Source organism: Tetrao urogallus (genome assembly GCF_951394365.1).
Source record: "Tetrao urogallus genome assembly, chromosome: Z".
NCBI classification, from domain to species: Eukaryota; Metazoa; Chordata; class Aves; order Galliformes; family Phasianidae; genus Tetrao; species Tetrao urogallus.
In genome coordinates this window covers 21,492,256-21,518,689 of record NC_136816.1, presented here as the reverse complement: position 1 = coordinate 21,518,689, position 26,434 = coordinate 21,492,256, and the positions used below count along the sequence as shown (strand labels likewise).

General features: G+C 46.2%; 1 protein-coding gene across 1 annotated transcript; it reads left to right on the top strand.

Moving 5' to 3' along the window:
• Positions 1 to 1,683: 1,683 nt before the first annotated feature.
• Positions 1,684 to 26,233, top strand: MARCHF3 (membrane associated ring-CH-type finger 3; the record flags this gene model as incomplete). The annotated part of the gene is made up of 4 exons (XM_079548742.1): positions 1,684 to 1,868; positions 2,861 to 3,068; positions 19,389 to 19,598; positions 26,075 to 26,233. The coding sequence occupies 4 exons, from the start codon at positions 1,684 to 1,686 to the stop codon at positions 26,231 to 26,233; spliced, it is 762 nt and encodes a 253-aa protein (XP_079404868.1).
• Positions 26,234 to 26,434: the final 201 nt, after the last annotated feature.

The window sequence follows — 26,434 nt, the reverse complement described above, 5'->3', positions numbered from 1 at the left end:
AGAAAAAAGAAAAAAAAAAAAAGGAAATAGGTCAGATATATTTGCTATTCCAAGGTTGGATTTTGGTGCAGTTCTGTACTCAGAGATTTGAATTAACATCACTGTTGGGACGTTAGACATGCTCTAAAGCTCTGCATTTAGTTGCATCATCTGATGCTTTGGCAAATTCTCATGGACTCATAAAGTAGCTGATAGATGTAACACCTCAGGCGGTCACTTTACACGCAACGATAAACCCGCTGTTGTGCTTAATGAGGTCAGTGAAGCATCCAGAGAAGACACACATAGTACTGCAGCGTGGGTCTGCACTGCCTGGGCTTTTTAGGCTTAATGAAGCCGATCCTCAGTGGCTGGGTATTCTTGTTGAACAGTCTCAGTGCGGATTTTAAAACTAGTATTGCTGAAATGGATGTTCTTCCATTCTCCTTGGAACACTGTGGCTCCTCCTCTTCTACAAAGTCTTGTATGTGTTAACGGTTTTGACATCAACCATTTGCCTTATTTTCATTTTAAATGAGGGGCGGAGTCCTGTTGTTTTTCTTGCCTGTTCTCCGAATGCTACATCCACTGTAAGCTCGCTCATAGCCTGCAGCTTCCCCTCCAGGTTGTACACAGTCTGAAAATCCCGACAGGAATCCCACGCAACTTGCACGTAGACCGACGCTTTCCTATTTCTAAGAATCCAAGTGCCCACGGGAAAAATTGCATCCTAGCGTCCCTGCCACATCCTCGCACATCACACAGACTGCCCGACGCAGTCTCCCGTTCAGGAGGCTGCAGGGAGCGGTGCCATTTGCTCACATTACAGGATTTCTTTTGAAGGAAACGCTTTCGTTTAAAGAGTGAATGAGCTTTTAGTTTTTGAAGGTGTTGCTTCCCACTGCGGTGCGGTACAAATAGGAGCGGTGCCTGAGGCTGAACGTTTTCAGCGAGGATCAGAGGCAGCGCAGACAGGAACGTGCCCAGTTGCAGCCTGACTGTCACGGGGTAATCCACGGCAGTCTGGCTCAGTGGCCCGCGTCCCGAAGCCGTGTTAAGAGCCTTCTCCGCACGCAGTCAATCTGCCCGCACGTGCAGGCACGCAACCTCCTCGCTGTACACCTGCGAGCGGCGACACAAGAGGCACCGAGAGTTTCACTGCCCAAGCACCTCTGTGCTGACGAGCAGTCACCACTTGCTTCCCGGCTGCCACCCGGACATCGCATAAAATACACTCTAAGCAACGGGGAAAGGAGCAGAGAGGAGGCCGTGATTTCCACCGCACCGCGTGGCACGGGTCACCCCTGCACGCTGTTTCGGCGGCTCCGCGTGACAGCGCCGGCTGCGGGCAGCAGTGCCGCGCTCCGGGCGGCCGTCCGGGGTTCTGGGGGGGTGGCCGCTTCTCCTCGCACAGCTTCCCCTCCTCTCACGGCTCCCAGCGAGGTCGGGACAGCCTCCAGGTGCAGGGCACGCACGGCAGAGGTTGTGCGCTCCTTGCAGCGCTCGGGTGGGGAGAAGAAAGAAAAGGGCTCAGCCCCCTGAGCACAAAGGTAAAGAACAAAGCCGAGATCACGCTCGCTGCCGGCTGCGGTTCGGCGGGGTCGGGGGTCAGCGCGGCGGAGAGCGGCGGGCGGGGACGTGGCGTGACCGCCGCCCCCCGCTCCCTCCGCAGATGTGCGCCCGGCGCGGCGGCCGCCCTCCGCTATGACGAACGGCCGCGGCAGCCCGCCGCCCGCCGCCCCGCCGCTCCCCGCCGCGCCGCGCCGCAAGAGCCCGCCCCGCGGCGGCCCGGCTGGCCCGGGCGGCGGGCGGCCGCGGTATGTCATGCAGGTGGCGGCCAAGGACGGGCAGCTGCTCTCCTCCGTGGTGCGGACTCTCGCCACGCAGAGGTAGGGAACGCGGGGAGCGAGCGGCGGGGTGCAGGCGGGGAGCGGGGTCGCGGCTGCGCTGCGCGGAGCTGGAAAGATGCGTCGGACGGGGCTAGCCCTGGGCTTCGGCGGGACGCGACCCTTCGTCTGGCCGCTGTGGGGTTGCTCACCCCCGCCGCGTGAGTGACCCGGAGGCCCGAAAGGGCTGTTCCCCCTTTATTTGCAATAACTTTTTCAAACCCGGTGGTTCTGCACGTCCCCGTGGGAAGCGGGAGGGCGCGGAGCTATGCACTCCGCCCCGCTTCGGTGCACCCCGCTGTCTTCTTCGCCCCGCTGCCGTGAGGAGCCGCGCCAGGCACCGCCAGCAGTTGCGGCGGAGCGAGCCCGGGAGTGGGGAAACCGCCGTGCACCCTGAAGAGAGATTCTTCGGTAATAAAGTTGGTTAAGTTCGGATTCTCCAGGCTTTCTCTAGAAGGAGGATCACCCTTTGCACGTAGAATCACAGAATCACAGAATGGCTTTAGCTGAAAGTGACCCTTAAGCCCATCCAATCGGCAGGGCCACCACCCACTAGACGAGGCTGCCCGGGATCCCATTCAACCTGGCCCTGAGTGCCTCCAGGGATGGGGCACCCACAGCTTCTCTAGGATGCTGAGAGAGAATGCAGGAGAATTGGCTGCGGGAGGAAAGTGCTGGACATGGCATTCCCTTCCCAGGCTGCTCTTATCTACTCTTGGGCATCTGGTGGGGGACTGTGTTTTCACAGCAAATTAAGCTATTCCCTCATGACCCTTTCACCTGCCAGAGCTGTATGTTTGTTTTCTCCCCTTTTTAACACCCACAGAACAGACCCTGTAATTAAGTTTATGCACATGGCTGTGGCTGTAGCCTGGCAGCCTGCTGCACTGACCACAGAGCAAAGCATGCACCTCGCAAACATTTCCTGCGTTGTGAATTGGTGTCCCTGGCTGCGGGGCTATGTGCTGACCAGCAGTGTGTCTCTCCTCCCGCAGCAGTCCCTTCAATGACCGCCCGATGTGCAGGATCTGCCACGAGGGCAGCAGTCAGGAAGACCTGCTTTCTCCTTGCGAGTGTATGGGGACGCTGGGGACCATCCACCGCAGCTGTCTGGAGCACTGGTTGTCCTCGTCCAACACTAGCTTCTGCGAGCTCTGCCACTTCAGGTTTGCAGTGGAGCGCAAACCCAGGCCGCTGGTAGAGGTCAGTATGAGGGGCACATCCTCCCAAGCTCAGCCCTAATGAGCACATCGCGTCTGCTTTATGTGGGCATCACAGAGATGCTCTGTTGAAGCAAGAGCAAGCTGGAAGCCTGAGGCTCTGCAGGGTGAGGGCAGGAGCTTAAGGAAAGGGCATGAGCAGCAGAGCCTGACTGATGATTTTGCTTTGCTATAAACTTAAGTGAAGGTTTGGGGAGCAGTTTGTGTGAGTACAGAGTACAGCAGCCAGGGTGGTGATGGTGAGAGGTGTGTCACAGATATGTGGTAGTTTCTGCTAGATATATTCAGAATATTTGATATGTCAAGAACTATTTTCTCCTTGCTTCTGAGGAAGACAATACAAATCAAGGAGGAACCTGGCTTCAGTATTGAGCCCAAAAGAAGTAATTGTTTTTGTGCAGTGTCTGGCATTTTCAGCCACTCTGGAATGACCTTTTGGCCTCCTCTTGTCTGGGTACCAGACCAGACCACGAATTGGTAATTGTTCTTCCCTTATCAATTAAAGGCAGTTTCAGTGAACAATAGATGTTTTAGTGGCTGCATGAAGCTTGCCAGATTTTTTTTTCATCTCCAGGAAAAGAGGGGGAAAAAAGCCCAAATAATTATCTCTACCATGTTAATGATTTTTTTCTTTCTCTGTTTTCTTTTGGAGGAAAAAAAAATATATGATTTACACTGAAATTAAAAGTGAATTACAAATAATAACTATTTTTAGAAACGATGTGAAGTGACCGTAGTGGTGGTGACGCAAGTACTTGCATGCTAAAGTTTGTGCTGAGGGCAAAGTGTCCTTTTTGCTTACCTTATTACCACAAACTACAGCAGAAAAGGTAGTAGTTATGCTGTTGAAAATGAGGGAGAGGAGTTCTGTTTTGCCCTTGTTCCCAAGTAGGAGGATACAGGAAAACGCTGACAGGTGGGATTTGGGTCAGAGCATGGGCAGTGGTGAGGGAGCAGTTCTCATTGAAGACCACCAAAGCTGCTCCAGGCTGGGTGAAGTTAGGTGTTCCCACTTGTGTCTGAATCCGAGAAGATCTTCATTCTTCCTTAGGATCCACAAAAACAGAGATGTGGGAGCTTTTCTTACAGCCAGATGCCCTGAGCTGGGCTTGAACTCCTTTTGCTTCCTTGTTGGTGTGGTTTTGGTGCAAGGATGTTGCCATCCTGAACTGTTCTTCTAAAAAGAAAGATAAGCAGTCCTGAGAGGATGTAAACAAGCAGTTTGATTTTAGAGTCTGTCTTTATTAAGCTGTTCCATTACAGTGGCTGCTCCTGAGCCTTGCTTTTTACAAACAGAGCATGACTTATCTCAGAGACACAAAGAAGCAAGCCTCTTCATGCTAAAAGTCAATGGTATTATTATGATATGATATATGATATGATGTATATCACACATACAGTAACAACTTAAAAGCTGCCTTTTTTTTCCTCAGCTGGAGACAAGTGGGAGGGACAGGGACATCTCTGAAATATGGCACACGTTGCTCACTGAAGTTTTTCTCTTTACTATCCAGTCTTTTCTTGCTTCTCAGCCACCACATCCAGACCACAGTATTTTAATGCAGTTTTTGGCAGTTGCAGAAAGGCTTGTAATAAAGCAGCAACTGATTCTCTTACATTCCTTTGCAGTCTTACAGAAGGAGTGTGTTTCTGATTTAGAAGGGAATCAAACTTACTCTTTCAAAGCTGAGAGCATCAAAGACATAAAGTGACTGAGATGGGCTGTTTGCAAGGAGACAAACCTAAGCAGAAAGATGTCAACCAGACTTCTTGATTTCTGTTGCTGTGATTTAAGTTTGCACTCAAAGTTTGCATTAATCTATTTCACACAGTGCTTTGTATTTCCCAAACCTCCCCAGTCAAATAATTACAGCCAATCTGAAAAGTTCCCAACATTTAGCTGCACATTGCAGCTAAACCAGGTTCAGGTTTCCAGGTCCTCTCACTACCTATGCCCTCCAGCACCATCTTACCTGCCTCCCTGTGTTACCTAAAGTAACAGTAACATGGAGAGATGATTATCAGATAGATCAGACAAAATTTCACAAAAACCTGCTCTAAATCTTGGACTAATGGCAAGCCAGAGTGACCACCTGCTTCTTATTCCATTATGTGTGGATAAGAGCTGTGCGTGTATGTTTGGGTGATGGGATGACAAATAAGGCAAGTACCGTCAACTCTCCAAGCTGTTTTTCACTCACAAAGTGCTGGCACAGCTGACAGTGTGAGACACAACCAGAGTCAAAGTTCTCTTCATTTAGTAGAATAATTAGTTCTCCAAAGGTTCTTTGGAACTAGATAATGGAAGTGGTAAATGGTCCTCTTAGTGGAGATGAATGATGAGTTTATGAATGCATTTTGGGAGGTCAGGAGGGATTGAGGTACTCATAAGGTCATTTATAGAGTGTAGCCAAGATAAGCATATCTAGTAATTCCTCATCAGGTCCTGTCTCATGTAGAGACTATATCCCATTTATTGGTCAGTAACAACCACGACAAAAATGCTTGAAGCAATCAATCATCATATTAATATTTTCTCTTAGAGATTTTTCTTCAGGGAAAAAAAAAGAGTTGCCTCTGTCTATTGAAAGAAATATCATTCACTTTCCTACAAGGGACAAAAAAAGGAAAAAATTCCTCTCACTAGTTTGATTGCTGCTTCTAATGGGGCATAGCCGTAAGTGTGTGAAGAAGATCTCGAAGGAAACAAATTGATTTACTTAGTTGCTCTACACAGAAATGTCATACCCAACAAGCTTTCATGCTGTTAGCACCCAGGAGATGCTGCATTAGTAGTGGGCTTGAAATGAAGTGAGCAGAAGGTGGCATGGCTGCCTGTTCGGCCGTCTTCCTTCCTCCCCTGTGTATGTTATTATGGAAGCAGCAGAACATTTCGTGCTGCAGTTAGTTATTTAGTCAGAGCAGTTTAGTGGACCCATTCAGTTTCTCCCTCGGCCACAGTGTCAGTTTGTCATTAGTATATTATTAAATGAGAGCAACTACTCCATGAAAATTTATTGTGAGTTGGCTTTTTGCCTTCTTTTTGGCAACTGCTTACGTTCATGCTAAGGATGTGTGCCCTTGAATAGGAGACCTTCAGCTCAGATTAAGGCAATGTCTCTACAGCTGTGTCCTGCATTAATTTGCACAGGATGCAGAAATGCAGGAATCTCACCTTTGCTTTCTCCTCCCAGCTTACATTATGAGCAGCAGCCTTCTTTTTTTCTGGATTTTTTTGTTGTAAGTTATGGCAAAAGAAATTTGATTTTGACCTTCGTTTTGTCTTTCATTTGTTATATCTTTTCTCCATCCTAAGTTTCTATCTGGTCAATTGAGTTCCAAGGTGTATGTATTTGTCATAGGAGACTTTTCTTTAGCTGTTATGCCCTGCAGGCTTCTGTTTGGTTGAGAAACACTTCTCTGTGAATGTGCAGTGTGCTGGAGTCAGGAAAGTCAATCCTCTCAACACTGTGTTTGTGAAGTTTTGGGCATTCTTGATGTACATTCTCTCAGCTCAGATTCTTGTCCTTAGAAGAATTGTGTTTCTTAACTATGTGATTGGGACGATATTTATTCAGTCTTCAAGGAGTGCGAGTTGCTCTCCACCTTTTCTACCTCAAGGCATCATGCCATGGTTCTGGGTGGTAACATATGAAGGCTGTGGTCCTGTGTTTTTCTCTGATGCTGGGACATACAGAGTAATACAGGAGGAAAACAAATTTTATGTTGGTTTTGATACCTGTTTACCACACTCTGATTTTTGCCTTTTGCACTGGGAGAAGTGCTCTGTGTGTTGTTCTTCAACAAGTGAAAGAAGTATGCACCAGGGATATGCAAGCATTTCATCTCCATGGGTATTTATCAAAGCTTGTTTGGCAGAAAGCATTGTTCTTCTTTGCATTCTTCTTTGTCTCCATATCTTTGGTCTCCTTTGTGTCAGAAGTGCTGCCCTGTGTGATTTTACAGTCACTGTTGAGAACTGCTTGCTGCTAGGCACTTCACAGGGTTAGTTATACAAGTGGTTTGTGTGCAGAAGGTGTGGAGTGATAGGGATTGACAGCTAACCTGGAGCTGTCGCACTCCCTCCACATGTCCCTGCTTCTGCAGGGATTTTGGCTCAGTGGATGGGCTGATGCTCCTCTGCCTTGGACTTTCATTTCACAGCTACTTATGAACTTGTTCACAGCAGCTGTACTGGAGATAACTTGGTATATAGTTGCAATAAAGTAAAGAGATGGAATATGATAGTAAAAGTGCTTTTTCAGTACATTTGGGACATCAGGAACTGGGTATCAGGTATGGTAAACCTGGAGGACTACTATCCGCTCCTGCTCTTTCAAACTGGGTCACAAGAGGCTGCAAATAGAAAATTACAAACCACTGAAAAGGACTTTATGTCCTTTGGGCATGGCCCTCTTCTGGACTCACTCCAGCAGCTCCACATGTTTCTTGTTCTGGGGGCCCCAGGCCTGGATGCAGTACTGCAGATGGAGCCTCACAAGGGCAGAATAGATGGGGACAATCCCCTCTGTCTATCTGCTGCCACCACTCTTTTGATGCAGCTCAGGATACTGTTGGCCTTCTGGGCTGCAAGCAGACACTGCTGGCTCATGTCCAGCTTTTCATCCACCAGGACCTCCAACTCTTTCCCCATAGGTCTGCTCTCAAATAGTTCTTCTCCCAGTCTGTATGCATATTTGGTGTTGCCCCAGCCCAAACAGAAAACCTTGCACCGTGCCTTGTTGAACATCATTAGGTTCACCTGGGCCCACTTTTGAAGCTTGTCTTGGTCTCTTCGGATGGCATCCCTTCCTTCTGTTGTATCAATTGCACCACTGAGCTTGGAATCATCTGCAAACTTGTTGAGAATACACTTGATCCCACTGTCTGTGTCATTGGTAAAGACATGGAAAAACACCAGTCCCAAGACGGATGCCTGGGAGACACTGTTTGTCACTGGCCACTCCTGGATGTAGAGATATGGACCACAGCACTCTGGCTGCAACTATCCAGCCAATTACTTATCCAGTGAATATTCAACTCTTCAAATCTGTGTATTTCCAATTTAGGGATGAGAGTGGGGGTGTGGAGTCTTATCAAAGACCTTGAAGAAGTCCATTTAGATGACATCAGTTGCTCTTTCTCTGTTTATGGAAGCCATCACTTCATTGTTGAAGGCCACTGAATTCGCAAGGCATGATCTGTCCTTGCTGAAACTGTGCTGTTCGTCTCACATCACCTCCTTGTCCCTCATGTGCCTTAATTTTCTGCCAGGAGGATCTGCTCCATGATCTTCCCAGGTACAGAGGTGAGGCTGTCCAGCTTGTAGTTTCGTAGGCTTTCCTTTCCATCTTTGTTAAAAATGGAAGTTATGTTTACCATGGCACCAGAGTGCCACGACTTTCCAAAGACGTTGCAGAGTGGCTAGGCATGTCATTGGGCCCAATGGAGTTGTACACATTCAGTCTCATGAGATGGTCTCCAACTTGTTCCTTTCTTACAGGTGTCACCCGGCAAACTCTGTGAGAAAGCTGAAATAATCAACATCAGTCAGAAATAATGTGCTTTAGCATGAACTGCCTGTGGTATCCTTGAAGCTGCAATGTGAAGTGACATTTTTGCTAGAGATAGTATGTTGCTGTTGAGGCACTTGGCAAGCGTCAGCATAGCAAATCTAGGCATTTCCCTTGATTTCAGAGCTTCTCCAGGTTGTCTGGAATTACTCATTTCACTACAGTCTGTCTGCCAGTAATCCCTTATGCACTGTCTATTAACACATTACCAGTATATGCGCATTTTCCTCAGTCTGAGGGCTTACCATATTGGAAAATCCAATTCAAAAAGTATGCTATGATACTGATCCCCCCTTTCCTGACACATATTAGATGTGCAGCACCTCTCTACAGTTTGCTGGATACAAGGAGTGTACAGCATGAGAAGGTGGACATGGAGATGTGATGCGCGGCATGTGCCTAAGGGTGCCTCATCTCAAAGGGAAAAAATGCTGCTGTGTTTGTCCCCCACTGCCAGAGGGAGCCTTGTCACAACCAGCCCAGAACCTCTAGGCTGAAGCAGCAGAAACTCTAGTTGGTGGAGGAAAGGTGAGTCTGATAATTTGGGTTGGTACATGTAGACCTGATATTGCTTGTGACAGACAAGAACAAATAAAGTGGAGTCAATCTGCAAGTGATTTTTTTGGACCTTTCACGTTTAAGTAGGATTATTTTTTCAGTAAAGCCAGTTTATGGTTCTTGTGACCCTGGAAATGTGTGACCACAGTCACATGGATGTTTTTGCTGTGTTTAAGCAGGAAGGTTTGACAAACTTTGTATGAGTATTAGGTATCATCTTGGCTTTGATTTCTACATTGCAACTGTATTGCTTCCCATGACCTTCCTCCAGAAATATGTCCAAAACATGGCACTACAATGTACTTAAGTCCAACAAAACGTTAGAAAACAACCAGATGCACCATCAGTGTGGCATAAGAACTTCTAAAACAAGCTAGTATTGCTTATAAGTTATTTACATGTTTTAAACCAATCAGGATTTGGTATCTGTCAGTTCATTCTTTTTTATTATTATTATTTCTGCAAGCAAACAAGCAAACAAAAATCACTTCATTAACAACATAAATATCAGCAGCATGACTAGGAGAAAGAATAGTCAGGATAAACATTGCAATACTGAGTAGAAATGAACTATAGTTTTTCACCCATCTATTTCTGTCTCTAGAGCTCATACTAGATAAGAAAGAGAGGAAGCAGTTAAGTAAAGCATGCATTCTCATTTAAAACTTCCAGGATCTTTGCCGAAACATGAGTTTATTTTTTGTGTAAGGCTCTGAATCATACTTTTTTATCTGTTGTATTTCTTTTTATTTATTTTTCTTCTGCTCAGTGAAGCAAATCATTAACAATTGATTTGTTGCATGCTGTTGGTAGAGGAATTGCTCTCCAAATCAGAAGGAAAATGGTGACTCGGCGTAGTCACCACTAGGAGTTGGACTCAGTGATCCTTATGGGTCTCTTCCAGTCAGGATATTCTATGACTTTATGAAATGTTCCATAAATCTCAGAACACAGAGGAGCCCTAGCTTTCGGTGCAGCATGGTTGTGCAAAACAGGTTGAGCTCTTTTGCCTGCTTCTGCGGGGAATAGGGGGTGCACTTGGAATTGCTGTAGCATGTTTTAAAAATGGGAACAGAGTACTGATGAAGCACTGGCAACAGGAAAGTGCTCATGATCTACTAATATAAATAGTTGGAAAAAAGAGCAAGCAAATTACAGCCTTAAATGAATGGGTAAAGGGACAGCGCTTTGGAGAAAAGAGTGCTTGAAGATCTCGAAGGTGTCACAGGGGCCTCTCTGTCAGACAGGCATACATACATATATATGTCCTGACTCCCTTCTTGATCCCAAAAATACCAAATAGGAAGGGCAAAGTGGGGGAGATGCTGTTATATCTACTTGTTCTCAGCTGCTTAAATGCGCCCTTAAGGTCCAAGCCATATGGGCAGAATTTGAAGCAGCCATGCAGCCTTCTGGTAGAAGTGTGTTTGAGTTAAAGTGTTACAAAAAGAAATAACAATTAACCTTGTGAAACATAGAGTTTTGAAAACATGACCTGTTCAAGACTGCATTCCTGCCCTTAGAATGCCCTGCTGTATTCATTTCTAGTGGGAGAGTCCAGAGATCAAAACAAGCTGCTCGTAGTCCTGTAAAATAAACAAAATTGTTAGTTTTTATTGCAGAAAAGCTTTGCAGTGGTTCTTGACTCTCTGAAGAAGAGGAGGCTCAGAGGAGACCTTGCTGCTCTTTGCAACTCCCTGAAAAGAGGTTGTGGCCAGGTGGGAGTCGGCCTTTTCTTCCAAGTAACAGTGATAGGATGAGAAAGAATGGCCTTAAGTTACACCAGAGGAGGTTCAGGTTGGATATTAGGAAAAAGTTCTTCTCAGAAAGAGTGGTGAGGCAGTGGCACAGGCTGCCTAGGGAAGCGATGCAGTCACCATCACTGGAGGTGTTCAAGAACCGTGTGGATGTGGCACTGAGGGGTGGTGGCATGGTGAGATGAGCTGGAGGCTGGATTTGAACATGTTAGAGGTTTTTTCCAACGTTAATAATTCTGTAATGCAGTTCTGGGCCACCAGGTTATCATTTCTGTCCTGCAGTCAGCATTTCCTACCTGCAGGTAGCAGATACTGCCCACAGGAGCCAGTCAAAGGCTGCTGCTTCTACTGAGAAAATTGCTAAGACAGAACGTTTCAATGTATCTGACTTCTGGGAGGGCTATCAAACTTTTATTGACTGGATCATGGTATTTGCAGTGTTCTACAATATGTGTTGCAAATAGCGAATCTGCTTCATTTTGGATTTAAAATCTAAAACCATAATTTTTGTTGATTGATTTTCTTGATTGCTTTGGTTTTTTTGGGAGGACATTCACACAAAAATGCAACGGTGGCTTTACAAAACATGCAGATAAAATGAAATACTGCTTCTCTCCAGTATCACATAATTTTTCTTCTTGACACATCTTGGAATCTTTTACTTGTTAGAAGTATCATGTGAAATATAATTTAATGAATTAGAAGTCTGTAATAGGAAAACTGAACAGCAGTAATGTTACAAGATTCAATATTGTTTAATTGGACCTCCAAGAAACGTCACTGCTTTAGTGAGCTTAGCATGCTCTGTTGTTTGTTTTTGCTATCATAAAATTAGTAATCCTGTTTTTAGATATTAACGTTGTATAATCCAGAAAATGAACACCACATCTGCCAGCCACTTGTATTATCACAGCTTGGTGAAGCACTGTGTATCACACTCCTGCTTTCCAGCTGTCAGGCTGAAAGATCCAAGTGGCGGAATCTGCTGTGTTGTGATAGCTACAGCCTGCAGTACAAGCATGAAGCAGACTTCATGCTTACTTCTAGCCCAGGGTTGGTTCCTGTCTGCACTGTTGCTTATGTTCAGGTTTGTTTGTTTGTTTATTTCAAAACACAATAATTTAAATTGTATCCTATACCACCCTTATAATAAACCTCTTATTCTCTTTGTACATGAAAACATGCAAATGAGATTGTTTTGTTATTTCAGAAAAGTATCTTTGGCTCGTTCATACATCAGCAATGAAAATATTCCCTAAAACTTTAGTTAAAATGAGGGTTAAGTGCTGACACAAGTATGAACAGGCCATAATGTTGGCACAGCAAACTACAGAGCTCAAATCTTCAGTTTTCAGCTGTTACATAGCTAGAAACTCTGTTTCTAGGATTGAAGGAGCATCTATACTGGCTATCACCATGGCTCTTCCAAGAGCAGCCCACTGAAGACAGTAGTGTTGCACCAGTAATTGATAGTTGACCTAAGAAGGAAAAATACCTGAAATAGAAATTCTTTTTTTCAGTTGAGAAATGTTTGTTTTCCTTGGTAAAACATTTACCTAAGAAAGTTTTGAGTGAACCAAAATGTTTAATTACACTGGAAACAAATACAGGTATCAATCTGGGCTGAGAGAAATTTTAAGTTACAAAAATTTTCAAGTAAAAAAGTATTTGAACAGAACTACCTACCTATTTAAATTAAATTACTGTATATTTCTTGTACATAACTGGTCATCTGAGTATTTAGAAATATCATAGAATCATTAAGGTTGGAAGAGATCTCCAAGATCTTCAAATCCAACCATCATCCCAGCCCCACCGTGCCCACCACCGACGTCCCTCAGTGCCACATTCACAGGGTTCTTGGACACCTCCAGGGACGGTGACTGTACCACCTCCCTGTGCAGCCTGTGCCACTGCAGCACCACTCTTTCAGAGAATAATTTTTCCTAATATCCAGTCTGAATATCCTTCATCTAAGAGAAGTGCTTACAACCAGTGCTTAAAACCAGGTAGTATTGACCTTCCTTGGCTTAAAGCCCAAAAGAAAACCCTCCCATTGGGCACCGCCAGAGTGACACCAGAGATGACAATAATTGTTCTTAGTTCTGCTTGCATGTAGGCTGCTTCCACTGAGATTCACTGTGAAGCCATTGGCATTAAAAGAATGGAATGAACTGGCATGTTTGATGTGTAATAAGCTATTTTTGGCTCAAAGAGAAACAATTCCTTCCTGTCTTCTCCCCAAGCCTCAGATATGATAACACTGTAAATATCTTTAACTAAAAGGGTGGAGGATTTTCATCATATTCTGCAGAATCTCCCTTGCTGTTGATACAACTCAAGCAGTATTTATGTGAAATCAATTTTCCAAGCAGAATGTATTGAACAAAAAAAGGGCTTCCCACTAGAAACTGTGAGTGGCCTTAGAATCTGAGACAGAAAACACTAAAGCAAATACTTTAGCTTTTGTGTGTCATTCAATTGGAGTCAGACTGATGAGTGAATTGTCCTAGAACTGGGACCTTGGTAAAATACCTCCGACTCCTGGAGGTGCTTTGAGAAAGCTTTGAGTTAGTTTGAGAAACTACAACAGCTTGTTGTAGTTGGGTCAATAAATGCCAAGGCAGAGCCTCTCGAATGTGCCCTCAGTTAATTCCTTCTTAATTACTTGTTCCCTTGTTAATTCCTTCTTCAGATGGAAAGCTTCTGCCACATCTTAGTACATGTGTATTAAAAGGGTTCTGGGATAGATCTGGCTTTGTGTGCAGTTTTAAGCCTAAGTGAAGTTTGGGAAGCCAGTAATTGGCTTACAGGCCAGAAGTCTTCCAGGAATTGCTGCAAATCCACATCAAGCTCTGAAGAGCTGGAGTTGGCATTCAGCTGAAAGAAGCAAGGAGATGCTCTGATGAGGGTCAGGAGCTATGTTTTGTCTTTCTGGGATAAGCAGTCAATCAAATTCAACACTGCCTGGTGATGTAACTGCAGCAGGTCCTCTGTGTGCACTATGTGTGTGAGGTGAAGGTACTTTGGATGTGCTAGCGGTGGTTCCTTTTGACAAATGCAGTACCTCTGATATCCTTTTCAAAAGATGAACAGCTTCCTTCATGATCTGCAGATTCCTAGGAGGCTGTTCCAGAGCTAGAACATCTGAAAGCTGGAAAGTTTTTTCAGTTTCTTACCCTAGATGTATTTATGACCAATCATTAGCCATTTGTTCTTATGCCAGCATTGTCCGTTAGCTTAAGTAGCCCACCTCCTTCACTGACATCCCTCATCAGTTCTCCTGTTTTCCTGGCCACCCCTGAGATAGCCATACCTACAGACATGATTTTGCTGGGGTAATTGAGAAAACCTCTGAAGTCTGCTCTTACGACAAAGGCTCTCAGTCCCTTCTATGCTCCTTCTCTGTTCCAGCCAAAGCAGAATCTTTTCTTGACTGCAGGAGACCAGATCAGGGAACTTTCCCCACTCCTGCGGTCTTCAGCATGCTTCTTAGCAAGAGGCTGTCTGCCAAGGGATGTTGCCATGTACCATTGCTGCCATCACTGTGCCTTCTTGCTCTGGCTCTCCGCCTGCATATCTAGAACAGTAGTGGATGTTCACTTCAAGATGGCACTTGGTGATGGCGCTGACTGCCAGCTGGGCCAGTGTTTAGCTTCAAACGTGACCCTTTTTACAGACCATCTGTTTTTCAAAAATTGAAATTATTGCAGATATAATCGAGTGCATTGACACATTTTAATAGGAAGGGTTTCGGAGTGCCACAGTGCAGTGGCCATGCGCCTTGTTCTTTGCCAACACGGCAGTCCCAACTGTGCTGCCAGAGCAATTAATCAGCTCAGCACTTTGCTGGAGCTGTTGCATGGATTTTACTTTCACCTAAGGATTTGCTGACTTGGCTTTTTAGCTATGAAGTAACTTGACAGTGCACATTTTCAAAACAAAAGACTGAAACCTAGAATCTAAACAGGAGCATGTTTGAAAATTCAAGTGCGCTACTTCCAGATTAAAATGCATGCTGTGACTGAAATCTGTGTAGCCATTGAAATTACTATTCATGGAATCACAAACCATAGGGATGGGAAGGGACCTCTGGAGATCACCTGGTCCAGATCCCTGCTGAAGCAGGTTCCCCTGAGAACTTTGGACTTCCACTTTCAAAATATGACATTACTTCAGCTTTTAAAATTGGACTATAAAAATTTGAGTTTTTAATTTATAACCTAATGATTTTATATAACTGTTATTTACTCATCTGTCCTGGCCTCTTCTTGTATCTGAGTTACTTAGTTTTCGTTCTTTGTTCACATGGGTCAGACAGACAAAAATGGTGCTGGGAGCCATTGGATATGAAGCATGCTCAACCTTTCAATCAAGATAATCTGCAGACCACCAAATGCTGTCTTTATTTAAGTGCACTGTATTGTACATTGTGAAAGTCACAATGGGGTTGGGGAAACAACATCTGCCCTAATGTGTGTGAATCATATAATAATAGAATCATTAAGGTTGGAATAGACTCCTAAGATCTTGTTTGCATTCCTATTTCCAGAACTATGAGAAAGATGTGTGCTTTGGAAAAGTCATAGAATGATAGAATCATTAAGGCTGGAAAGACCACAAAGATCTCAAAGTCCAACCAGCAGCCCATTTATCCCCAACGTGCCCACTAAACACATCCCTCAGTGCCACATCCACACAGTTCTTGAACATCTCCAGGGCCAGTGACTCCACCACCTGCCTGGGCAGCCTGTGCCACTGCCTCACCACTCTTTCTGAGTTGAATTTTTTCTTAATATCCAACCTGAATTTCCCCTGATGCAACATGAGGACATTGCTTTTTGTCCTATCACTGTTACATGGATGAAGAGGCCACTCATCCCTAATGTGACTTAACATGTCTTCTTAGAGGATTTGTTCCATGATCTTCCCAGGCAAAGAGGTGAGGCTCACTGTCCTGTAGTTCCACAGGTCCTCCTTCCTCCCTTTCTTGTAAATGGGAGTGACATTTCCATTTTTCCAGTCCCCAGGGACCTCACTAGCCACAACCAGAGAGCATATGATGTAGAGTGGCTCAGCAATCATATCAGCCTGCTCACTTAGAGCCCCGGGGTGAATGTCATCTGGCCCCATAGGCTTGTATATGTTCACTCTTTTGAGGCAGTCTCAGACTTGCTCTGCCCTTACAGCAGGAGGGGGATTTACTCCCCCAGTTCCCACCTAGAAGTTCAGGGATGCGAGCTTCAGGAATGTGAGAAATATGAGAATCCTGTCTGCCAGTGAAGACCAAGGCAAAACATTCATTTCATACGTCAGCCTTCTCCATATCTGTTGTAGCCAGTTCTCTTTTCTTATTTACCAAAGGAGGTACACTCTCTTTGTGTGACTCTTCTGACCATTTTACTTATAGAATCCCTTCTTGTTTCTCTTAACATCCCTCTCCAAGTTCAGTTCCTTGGTTTTCCTAATCCCCTCTCTACAAGACCGGACACCATCCCAGTATTCTACGCAGGTGATGTGCCTGATGCCATAGGCCTTCTTGGCCATCTGAGCATTATGCTGGCCCATGTTCTGTTGGCTGTAGTGTTGTATGAGTCTGTTGTGACTGAAGTGCAGGACACTTGGTCTTGTTAAAGCTTATAGGTTCATGCCATTGAACCCACTGATCCAGCCTTTCCAGACTCCTCTGAGGGCCCTTTCTACCCTCGTGCAGACTGACAGTTCCTCCCAACTTGTCATCATCTACAAACATACTGAGGGTGCATTGCATGCTTGCCACATGGACACATTCCTGCCTTTCTCCTCGCCTTTCCGTAGATGCATGGCATTTGTCGTTCAGCTGTGCCGCCTGGGTTCTACTGGCCTCATGAATGTAACCATGCTGAGCATGCATGGGGAGCAGCCATGCCTCTTTCCTGCCTGGCACTGGGGTATGCAGATGCTGGAAAACTGGTGTGCAGCTGCTGCTCTGTGGAGATTGAGATGCAGAGCAGGTGCTCAGCATTTTTCTGCCATGTTACCTCTTAAACAAATGCATGTCACAAACCCTTCTGACAGCTGCTTGTAAAAGCAGAATCCCTGCTGCCAGGCATGTTGAGTTCCTCTCATTTTCCTGTCAGTTTCTCATTACAGGGATTCACGGAAATTGAACAAGAAGAAGTCAAAATCAGTCATGTCTAGAATGTCTAGAATATACCCTGAGACTGTTATGCATGCACCCTTGGTATATTTTTTAAACACATGGAACAAGACTCCAAGGAAAGTGTTTGCAGGTTTTCCCCCCTGGCTTTATGGTGTTCAAATACTATAAAAACTGCTCGTATGTGGGCCTAACTCTCCTCCCTACACACACCCTAGGGGTGAGCTGGGTGTGTTGCTCCTGCCCTCTGCCTGCCCCGCTGCAGTCGTGAGGTGCACTCATTAATGTCAAATCTCTGGCACTGCTTGGAAAGGAAGGAATGCTACTGCACAGTCCTCTTGGAAGAGTGCCTTGCCTTGCATCTGAAGTTGCTTGTGGATGTACAAAGTAGTTATGAAGCTCTTCATACTTAAGATTTTGTGCTCTTCAACATCTTTATCAACAACTAGATAGTGGGATCAAGTGCCCCCTCAGCAAGTTTGCTGAAGGTGGAGTTGACACAATAGCAGGAAGGGCTAACATACAAAGGGACGTGGACAGGCTCAAAAAATGAGCTCACAGGAACCCAGTGAGGTTCAACAAGGGCTGGAGCAACGTGCTGCACCTGGATCAGGGCAATTTTAGATATGTGTACAGACTGTGAGAAGAACTCATTGAGAGCAGCCCCACGGTGAAGTATCTGAGGTTTCTGGTAAATGAAAAACTGGACATGAGCCAGCAGCGTCTGCTTGTAGCCCAGAAGGCCAACAGTATCATGGGCTGCACAGAAGAGGGGTAGCAGCAGGGAGAGGGAGGGGATTGTCCCCATCTACTCTGCCCTTGTGAAGCCCCATCTGCAGTACTGCATCCAGGCCTGGGGCCCCCAGAACAAGAAACGTGGAGCTACTGGAGTGTGTCCAGAGGAAGGCCATGAAGAATACCAAAGAGCTAGAGCACCACTCCTTTGAAACAAGGCTGCGGGAGCCAAGCTTGTTCTGCCTGGAGAAAACTCCAGGAAGACCTCATTACAACCTTCCAGTACTTGAAAGATGCTTACAAGTAGGACAGGGAACAACTTTTGTACGGTCTGATAGAGATAGGATGAGGTGGAATGGTTTTAAACTAAAAGAGGGGAACTTTAGATGAGATATTAGGAGTAAATCCTTTACTCAGTGGTGAGGCCCTGGCACAGCTGCCCAGAGAAGCTGTGGTGCCCCATCCCTGGAGGTGCTCAAGGCCAGGTAGGGTGGGGCCCTGGGCAGCTGAGCTGGTGGAGGGCAGCCCTGTCAAGGACATGGGGTTGGGTAGTCTTTAAGGGCCCTTCCAATCCAAGCCATTCTATGATTCTTTGATCCTGTTATTTTAAAGTAAGTGACTTGAAAGCCTCCCAAAAATTTGTTTAAAAGTATATGTTTTTGTTCCTCTGAATTCTTGAGTTATGCTGAAAAATTGAGTGTGGTCTACGGCCACCTGCTCCTGGATGCACTCACTTCTGTGGCTGCTGTTTTACCTCATATTCAGCTGAAGAGATACATGCTGCATTTATTTTCCTGCAGTGGGCAAAGTGGGAAAAGGTGAAGTGGGGGTTGAAAACAGCAGGTTGGGACACCTGGGTGAGCATCATGGCTGCAGTGGCCATGGTTCCTGCTCCACTGAGAGCAGAGGATGAGAGCACTACCAGCCAGAGTGCAGTGCAAGGCCGAGGACTGGTGTATAGCCCTTTGCTGGCTGGGGCTTTTGGGTGGCACTGCAGGATAAATGTTTGCTATCTTTGGTAGTACTGAGCATATCTGTAGAGAGAAAAAGGAAAACAAGGATGCTGCAGCAGTCACAGAGAGTAACCTGCATCTTACAGTGGCAAAGGTTGCATGGCTCAGTAGTCATCCTGTTTAAACATTGACTTGAATGATGAGGTTTTTAAATTAGAAGGCCTCAGTGCACTGTTCCAGGCTGAACTTCCTTCACCTCTACTATTCTGAAATCCTGTTTATAGCAACAGGGGCATGCAGGGCTGATAGCTGTTCAATCAGCCTTCACTTCAGGCATTGACTTTCAGGCACTCTGTTTTGCAAGATTAATATCCTCTTAATAAAAGTAACCCTGTATGCATTCACCTCTGCTTGCATGCAGATATCTGAGGGCAAGTTAAAAATGGCTTTGCTAGTGTTACTGGCAGCTTTATATATACATACATATATCTTAAAATAGGACAAAAAGTATTAACAAGAGTAGCTGCTCTGGAGTTGCAGAAGACACACTGCTGGCTGACACTTGCTTTGTCTGTGCTTTGCCTGCAGTGGCTGAGGAACCCAGGTCCCCAGCATGAGAAGCGGACTCTCTTCGGAGACATGGTGTGTTTCCTGTTCATCACTCCACTGGCAACTGTCTCTGGCTGGCTGTGCCTGCGGGGAGCTGTGGACCACCTGCACTTCAGCAGTAGGCTTGAAGCTGTCGGCCTCATTGCACTCACTGTTGCACTCTTCACCATTTACCTCTTTTGGACCTTAGTGAGTATGGGTATGGGGGAAAGAGTAGAGCAGAAAATTAATTACACCTCTACCACTCTAGAGTGCTGTAGAGTGGGTGAAGCATGGCATAAAGCATCGTTTACATTCAGAAATCTCTTCATTCCATGTCTATTAAGTTCTTTGGAAATTCTGAAAGATGCAGTGCATTTGAGGTCTGCACTTCTCAAATCCCAAACTCTGGGCAGGATAGTGAGAGGGAGAGAGGAAGCAATGAGGAGGAATTCAAAGCAGGTGCTGCAGCATGGTGATACCATCACAGAAGGCTACAAGTTTGGTTGAGCACAATTTTCGCTTGGTGAATCCATGCTGACTATTCCTGATGACCTTTTTCTCTTTCAATTGCTTGAGATGGCATCCAGAACAAGCTGTTCCATCACCTTTCCAGGGACAGAGGTAAGACCGAATGGCCTGTAGTTTTCCCAGATCCTCTTTCTTGCCCTTTTTGAAGACCAGAGGGACACTGGCTATCCTCCAGTCTCTGGCACTTCTCCTGCTCTCCAAGACCTACCAAAGATAATAGAGAGCAGTTGAGCAGTCACTTCTGCCAGCTTCCTCAGCACACATGGATGCATCTCATCAGGGCCCATGGATTTGTGCACACTGATCCCACCTAGACACTCTTGGGCCATCTCCTCCTCAACCAGAGGGAAGCTCTCAATTTCCCAGACTCTCTCTTCCCTCCAGAGTCCAGGAGTTCTGAGGGGGTGTCTTTGAAGCAAAGATGGCATTCAGCATTTCCACCTTCTCAGCATCTCCCATTACCAGAGACCTCCCTCATTCAGCAGGGGATCAACATTATCCCTAGTCTTCCTTTTACTGTTAACATACTTTAAAAAAAAAAAACAAACAAACCTTGTTATCCTTTATCTCATTTGCCAGCTTCAGCTCCAGGTGAGCTTTAGCCTTCCATGTTGCTGTCTTACAGGCCCTGACAACACTCCTTTACTCCTCCCAAGAGGCCAGGCCCTTTCTCCACATTCCATAAACCTTCTTCTTCCCTTTGATCTTATCCATGAGCTCCTTGCTCATCCAGACAGGTCTCCTGATTTCCTACTCTTAGGGTTGCACCAATCTTGAGCTTGGAAGAAGTGCTGTTTAAATGTTGCCCAGCTCCCACAAGCCCCTTTACCTTCAAGAGATGAGATGCCCAAGAGATACCTCCAAGTAGGTTCAGGAAAAGGTCAAAGTTGGCTCTCTGAAAGTCCAGAGTAGCAATCCTACTTTTTGCCTTACTTCTTCCACACAAGATCTTGAACTCCACCATCTCATGATGGCTACATCCCAAGCTGCCCTCAACCTTCACATTCCTAACAAGCCCACCCCTTTTGAAAAGAACAAAATCCAGAAGAACCCCCTGCCTTGTTGGCTCCTCCACCACCTGTGTCAGAAAATTATCTTCAACGCACTGCAGGAACCAACAGGACTGCACATGCCTGGCCATGTTGCTTACCTAACAAATATATAGATGATTAAATATATAGATGGTTCTCCACCATGAGAACAAGCACATGGGATTGTGAGGCTACTTCCAGCTACAACATAGACTTCATCTTTCTGATCTGGTGACCTGTAGTACACCCCCACAATGATGGCAGCCATCCCAGCCCACCCGTTAATTCTCACCCACAAGCTCTCCACACGTTCTTCCTCCCTCCCAGATGGAGCTCATTACATTCTAGTTGATCCCTCATATAAAGGGCAACTTCTCCACCTTCACTTCCCAATCCTGTCTTTCCAAAAAAGGTTGTAGCCTCCACGACAGCATTCCAGTCATGCGAGCTGTCCCACCACATCCCGGTGACTGTAGTGAGATCACAGCCCTGCAATTGCACACAGATCTCCAGCTCATCCTGTTTACTTCCCACGACGCATGCATTCGTGTACAGGCAGTTAAGGGAAGCAGGTGCAGTTACCCCTGGAGATTTTGGATGTAGTACTGGCAATATGACCTTCTCTGAGGAGTCCTTGCACGATCCTATGGGACAGCTCGAGGTTCTTCCTGGCAATCTTCAACAGTGACAACATCCTTCAGCTCCAATCTGTCTCCCTCAGAGATTCCCGGGAGCCCCTCAGGCTGCTGATTTCTTGCGGCAGTCCAGCCATCTGCTCAAGCATCTCCTTGAACAGGGCACACCTGCAGCCATGACAGCCCTCTCCCGCCTCAGGACCTAGGGAGACCTCCAGATTACGGAGCTCTCCACAGTCAGTATTTTGGACTGCCGCCTCATCCCACGGGTTGTCCACCTGGGTGCACGCATGAGCCCCCAGAGGCTGCGTCCCCTCAGTCTGTGCTGCTGCCTGAGCCCGGCTGCTGCGGCGGCTCCTCACCGCGATGACGAAAGAGGCGGTAATGCCCTAGACTTCCTAGAGAAGGAGTGAAGAAAGAGAGGAGGCTCCTTCCGGCCGTCCCACCCTGCCCCGCACGACTTGCCGGCGCTAACTGACGAGCTCGCCCCGATCGCGCGTCCTGTCCGCGGCCTTCCAGGGTCGCGGCGCTCCCTGAGGGCAGTTGGGGGTTGGCTACCCTCACTCCCAGCTCCGCCCACACAGCGTCGGCGCCCGCGGCGGCACAAGAGCGGCTCCTGCCCGCCGCGCTGACCAGATGGCTGTGCGCGGCGGGTCGAGCGGCCGTTTTGAGGGTTGGTTCTGGTTTACCTCTTTGCCAGGATCTCTCGTTGCAGTCGTTACACGCAAAGTCTTCCCTGAAATGGATTTTAAATTTCCTCTTGTCCTGTCATGACAGACTCTGCTAAAGTGTCTGTCCCCTTCTTCCTTGTAGCCCCCCCTTTTTGAAACTGAAAGGCCATCACTTCTCCCTGCAGCCTTCTCTTCTCCAGGCTGAACAGCCTCAGCTCTCTCCTCCTAGGAGAGGTGTTCCATCCTTGGATCATTTTTGTGGCCCTCCTCTGCATGTGCTCCAACAGGTCCACGCTTCCTGTACTGAGGACTCCACACCTGGATGCAGTACTCCAGGTGAGGCCTCACCAGCACAAAGCAGAGGAGCAGGATCACCTCCCTTGCCTTTGCTGGCCGTGCTTCTTTTGCTGCAGCCCAGGATACAGTTGGCTTTCTGGACTGTGAGGGCCCATTGCTGGCTCATGTTCAATTGCTATCTACCAAGTCTTTTCAGCAGGGCTGTGCTCAGTCCTTACCCAGGTTCTACTGGTAGTGGGGATTGCCATGACCCAGGTGCAGACCATACACTTGGCTTTGTTGAATTTCATGAGGTTCTCCTGGGCCACTGCTCAAGCCCATCTGAGTTTCTGGATTGCATGCCTCAAGCAAATAATAATTTCATTTAATTGCTTGTGACATGTGGACACATCTGATCTTGCTCATTAAGATTTCAGGAGCATCTCAGATGTAAGCTATCAACATCTACTGCCACTGCTTTGACAGGGATGAAAAATCACCTCTAATTCACTTTAGAATGTTTCTCCTTTCAGAATCCTACAGAGAAATGTATGCTTTAACTTTAGAAGTTTAGAAGTGTAACTTTAGAAGTTACTTAGCGCTTGGAGAGTATGCTAAGAGTGATCTTGATATAAAGGCACACCTCAACTGGTTTAACCGAGGCACAACATCTTTAATGCCCACTGAGGTGTGCAAGATGTAATTGAATCAGAGCCATCGCACAGCCCAGCAGGAGATGGATGGGCAGTGAAGCACTGCATCCATCGAGTAGGCGCAGGCACCCCACCCTGCCTTTGTGGGGTGCATGGACCTCCTGCTCAGCACCCAGTCAGCTGAGTGGTGGAGCGTGGAGCGGGACGCGGTGGGAGGATGCTCAGGCGCTGTCCACAGTACTGAAGGTGCCCTCATTTCCCTCTCAGCATTAGTGCTGGGAGAGTTCTGAGGAGATTTATGTGTGTCTGTAAATTAACTCAAGCTCAAGTGGTGGTGTATTCATGCACCTCGTCAGAAGGCAGATTTATGAAAGCAAGGTAGAGATTTACAGCAACTACCTTACAAATGGCAGAGGGCACACTCCACCTGTGTGCTCAGCAGCCTGAGGTGCAGTGCTCCTGCAGGAAAGCTTCACCCGTGTTTGCCCAGATGTGTGCCAGATGTGCAGACCTCCCTTCAGTTCTCAGTGCTGAGGAGATGGGAGAATCCAGTTCCACTTGCTTAGTTATGGCTATGATGAGAGCTACTGGATAAATTACACATGACCTGTGATATAACGCTTCTCTAGGTCCTGAGAAAATTAAGAAAACTAATATTTAATTTTACTTCCCATAAATCAGCTTATTCTCTTGTAGACAAAAGCTGGCACTTAGGTCATTTAAGCACCACAGTATCCCAGTGAACAGAAAATGGGGGAGGTTATTTTTAGCGCCCAAGAAGCTGTATGATCCCTTCCACTGAAAGGGAGGCCACAGCCAAGTCCTCCATAAAATGCTATTACCTTTCCTCAGTTAATTACTGCAACTGATCTATGCCCCCCAACACACACCCCAAAGAAAGAAAAGTCCTGCTCTGCCCAAGATGAAAAAAACTGATTTCTGTTTAAGGATTCAGGGCCACACTCTGCCTCTCCATGCCAACCTTTGGCCAACCTTTCTATGAGACTAAGGAGAAGACTGGGTGCAAGAGGATTGGCCATGTAGATTCCAGTGTAATGTAACTGCTGGTTGAACACCAAGGGTAGCCTAAGTGAACCCAAATTAGAAAGACAAATGCTTCCCCTGCCTATAGTATTGAGGAGGTGAACAAAGAACCTCTGTGTGGCAATGCTCAGTGTAGGAGCATATATTGTTGGTGCAGTGTCTGAGTTCCACCCCAGAGTAGCAGCACTGGGCTAGGAGCACTGGTCTGGATGCTCTTAATGAAATTGAGCAGCTGACATCACTGGGAAACCACCTCAAGGCAAGAGCCTGCTGAACCAGGATATTCTGTGAAATGCTGTAAGCAGACAAGCAATTAAAGCCTGGAGTAACAATCTTGCTCTTTCTCAAAGAATCACATATCGTGCTATACGAGAACTCAGCCTGAACTCCTACTCAGTTATCTGAGACAGTCACAGCACTCTGCATAGCATTCATCTTTGTAGAGGGGTTTTGTTTTTTTTTTTTTAATTGCTTCCTCTCTCTCTCTCTACCACATTATTTCTGCTGATACTACAGTGACTACAGTGACTTTTTAAAAGAGATTTCTCATATTCTTACATATGGGCTGCTCCTACATGAGGTGAAGACACAGACTGCTTTACCTTCAGGGGGAGCAGAGGAGATGGAGAAGTGGGGAATTAATTCATCTGTGGGAAGAGCTGTCCTTGGGTAACTGCTCAGCAAGCAAAAGCTCTGTTGGTTTCCCTCAGGATAAGAACCTAATAAAAAAAATAGGTTTTTTTTCTTTTTTTTGGTTCCTGTATGATTTTACAGAATGGAAAATTATTTATTTAGCTAAAAACACTCTTTTGCAACTAAAAGGGTTTTGAAGGATACATTCATAGGCATGTAGATGGCTAGTGCAGAAGCACTATGCTATGTAGCCATCCACACCACCAGCACTGCACGTCAGGGAACCAGATGCAGTATCTGCATAATGCTCTCTGCCCTCTGAATGGCAGTGACCAACTGAAGTGGCACAAGTGCATAAAAATCAATGACAAATGACAAGTTGCGTGTGAAAATTGCATAGCACTTCTGTGCTTGCTGCTTGGGTCCCTTCCTGCCTGCAGCTTGGGAGCATCATCTTGTCAATTGGCACACCTCATCTAACAAGCCCAAAGCCAACTAACTGGTGTTTGACATAGTTGTTTAAGTACAGCACTGCATACAGACCTAACTCGTGCACTTGGCTGTTGCTAAAATGACCAGTAGACTACTTTAAACTATCTATACAGTATATCTTCACAGCAGTCATCTCCCTTCCACTATTAGCAGGCTGCATTGAGTTTGAAATTGGTTACCTGAGACCAGGAAAAAAAAAATTCAAAAGACAACCCTGGTTGAGACACTGATTCTGAGACAGGGCATGCTGGAAGTCAGTCACACTCACCTCGTGGTACCTATGCAATCCTGAATTCAATACTTTTAGCAACAAAGCATTACAAGGTGGAACATAAGGCTGTTAGTGTCTGCACGCAAGCCTTCTCCATCCAGTCAGCTACAGAAATCATCAGCTTAACAACCTCAAACCCAAATTCATCTAGTTATAAATGGCTACTCCTCTTGGGATAGACAGGCAGGATGTCTAGTTTTTCATTTCATTAGAAGGGAATGAGAACTGCGTAGCAGCAGAAAGTAGGGCACGAACTGGTCTTCTCCTCTGCTGTGGAAGCTTGGGGAACAAGCCCCCTATCCATATGGTTTCATATATGTCAATGTCATCCTACCTAGTGAGGCTGCTTATAGGCTTTCTGTCCCACTTGAAGGTGTGTTCCCCAACCCCTCATCAATTCCTTAGAGGAATGAAGTGATTCTGAATGCACCTGTCTCCTTTCTCGGCAGGTATCATTTAGATATCACTGTAGGTTATACAACGAATGGCGTCGGACCAACCAGCGGGTGATACTCCTTACCCCCAACTCTGCCAACATTCTCTCCAACCAGCAGTCCCTGCTGGGCCTGCCATCAGTCAAAAGGAACTCAAAGGAGACAATCGTTTGATTTGGGCCATTCTTCTCTAAGGCTGTGCACTAAGGACATTTGCCTCAAACTCACTATGCTCAAACACCATGCATAACCCAGCAGTGTGCTATCCTGATGCACAGACTCTTCATGAAGGAAATTGCTATCTGAATTCAAATGCTGGACGCTGCAGTCCTATTTGCTAAGCTACCAAATGTGTTTGTTTAGCAGATACTGTGT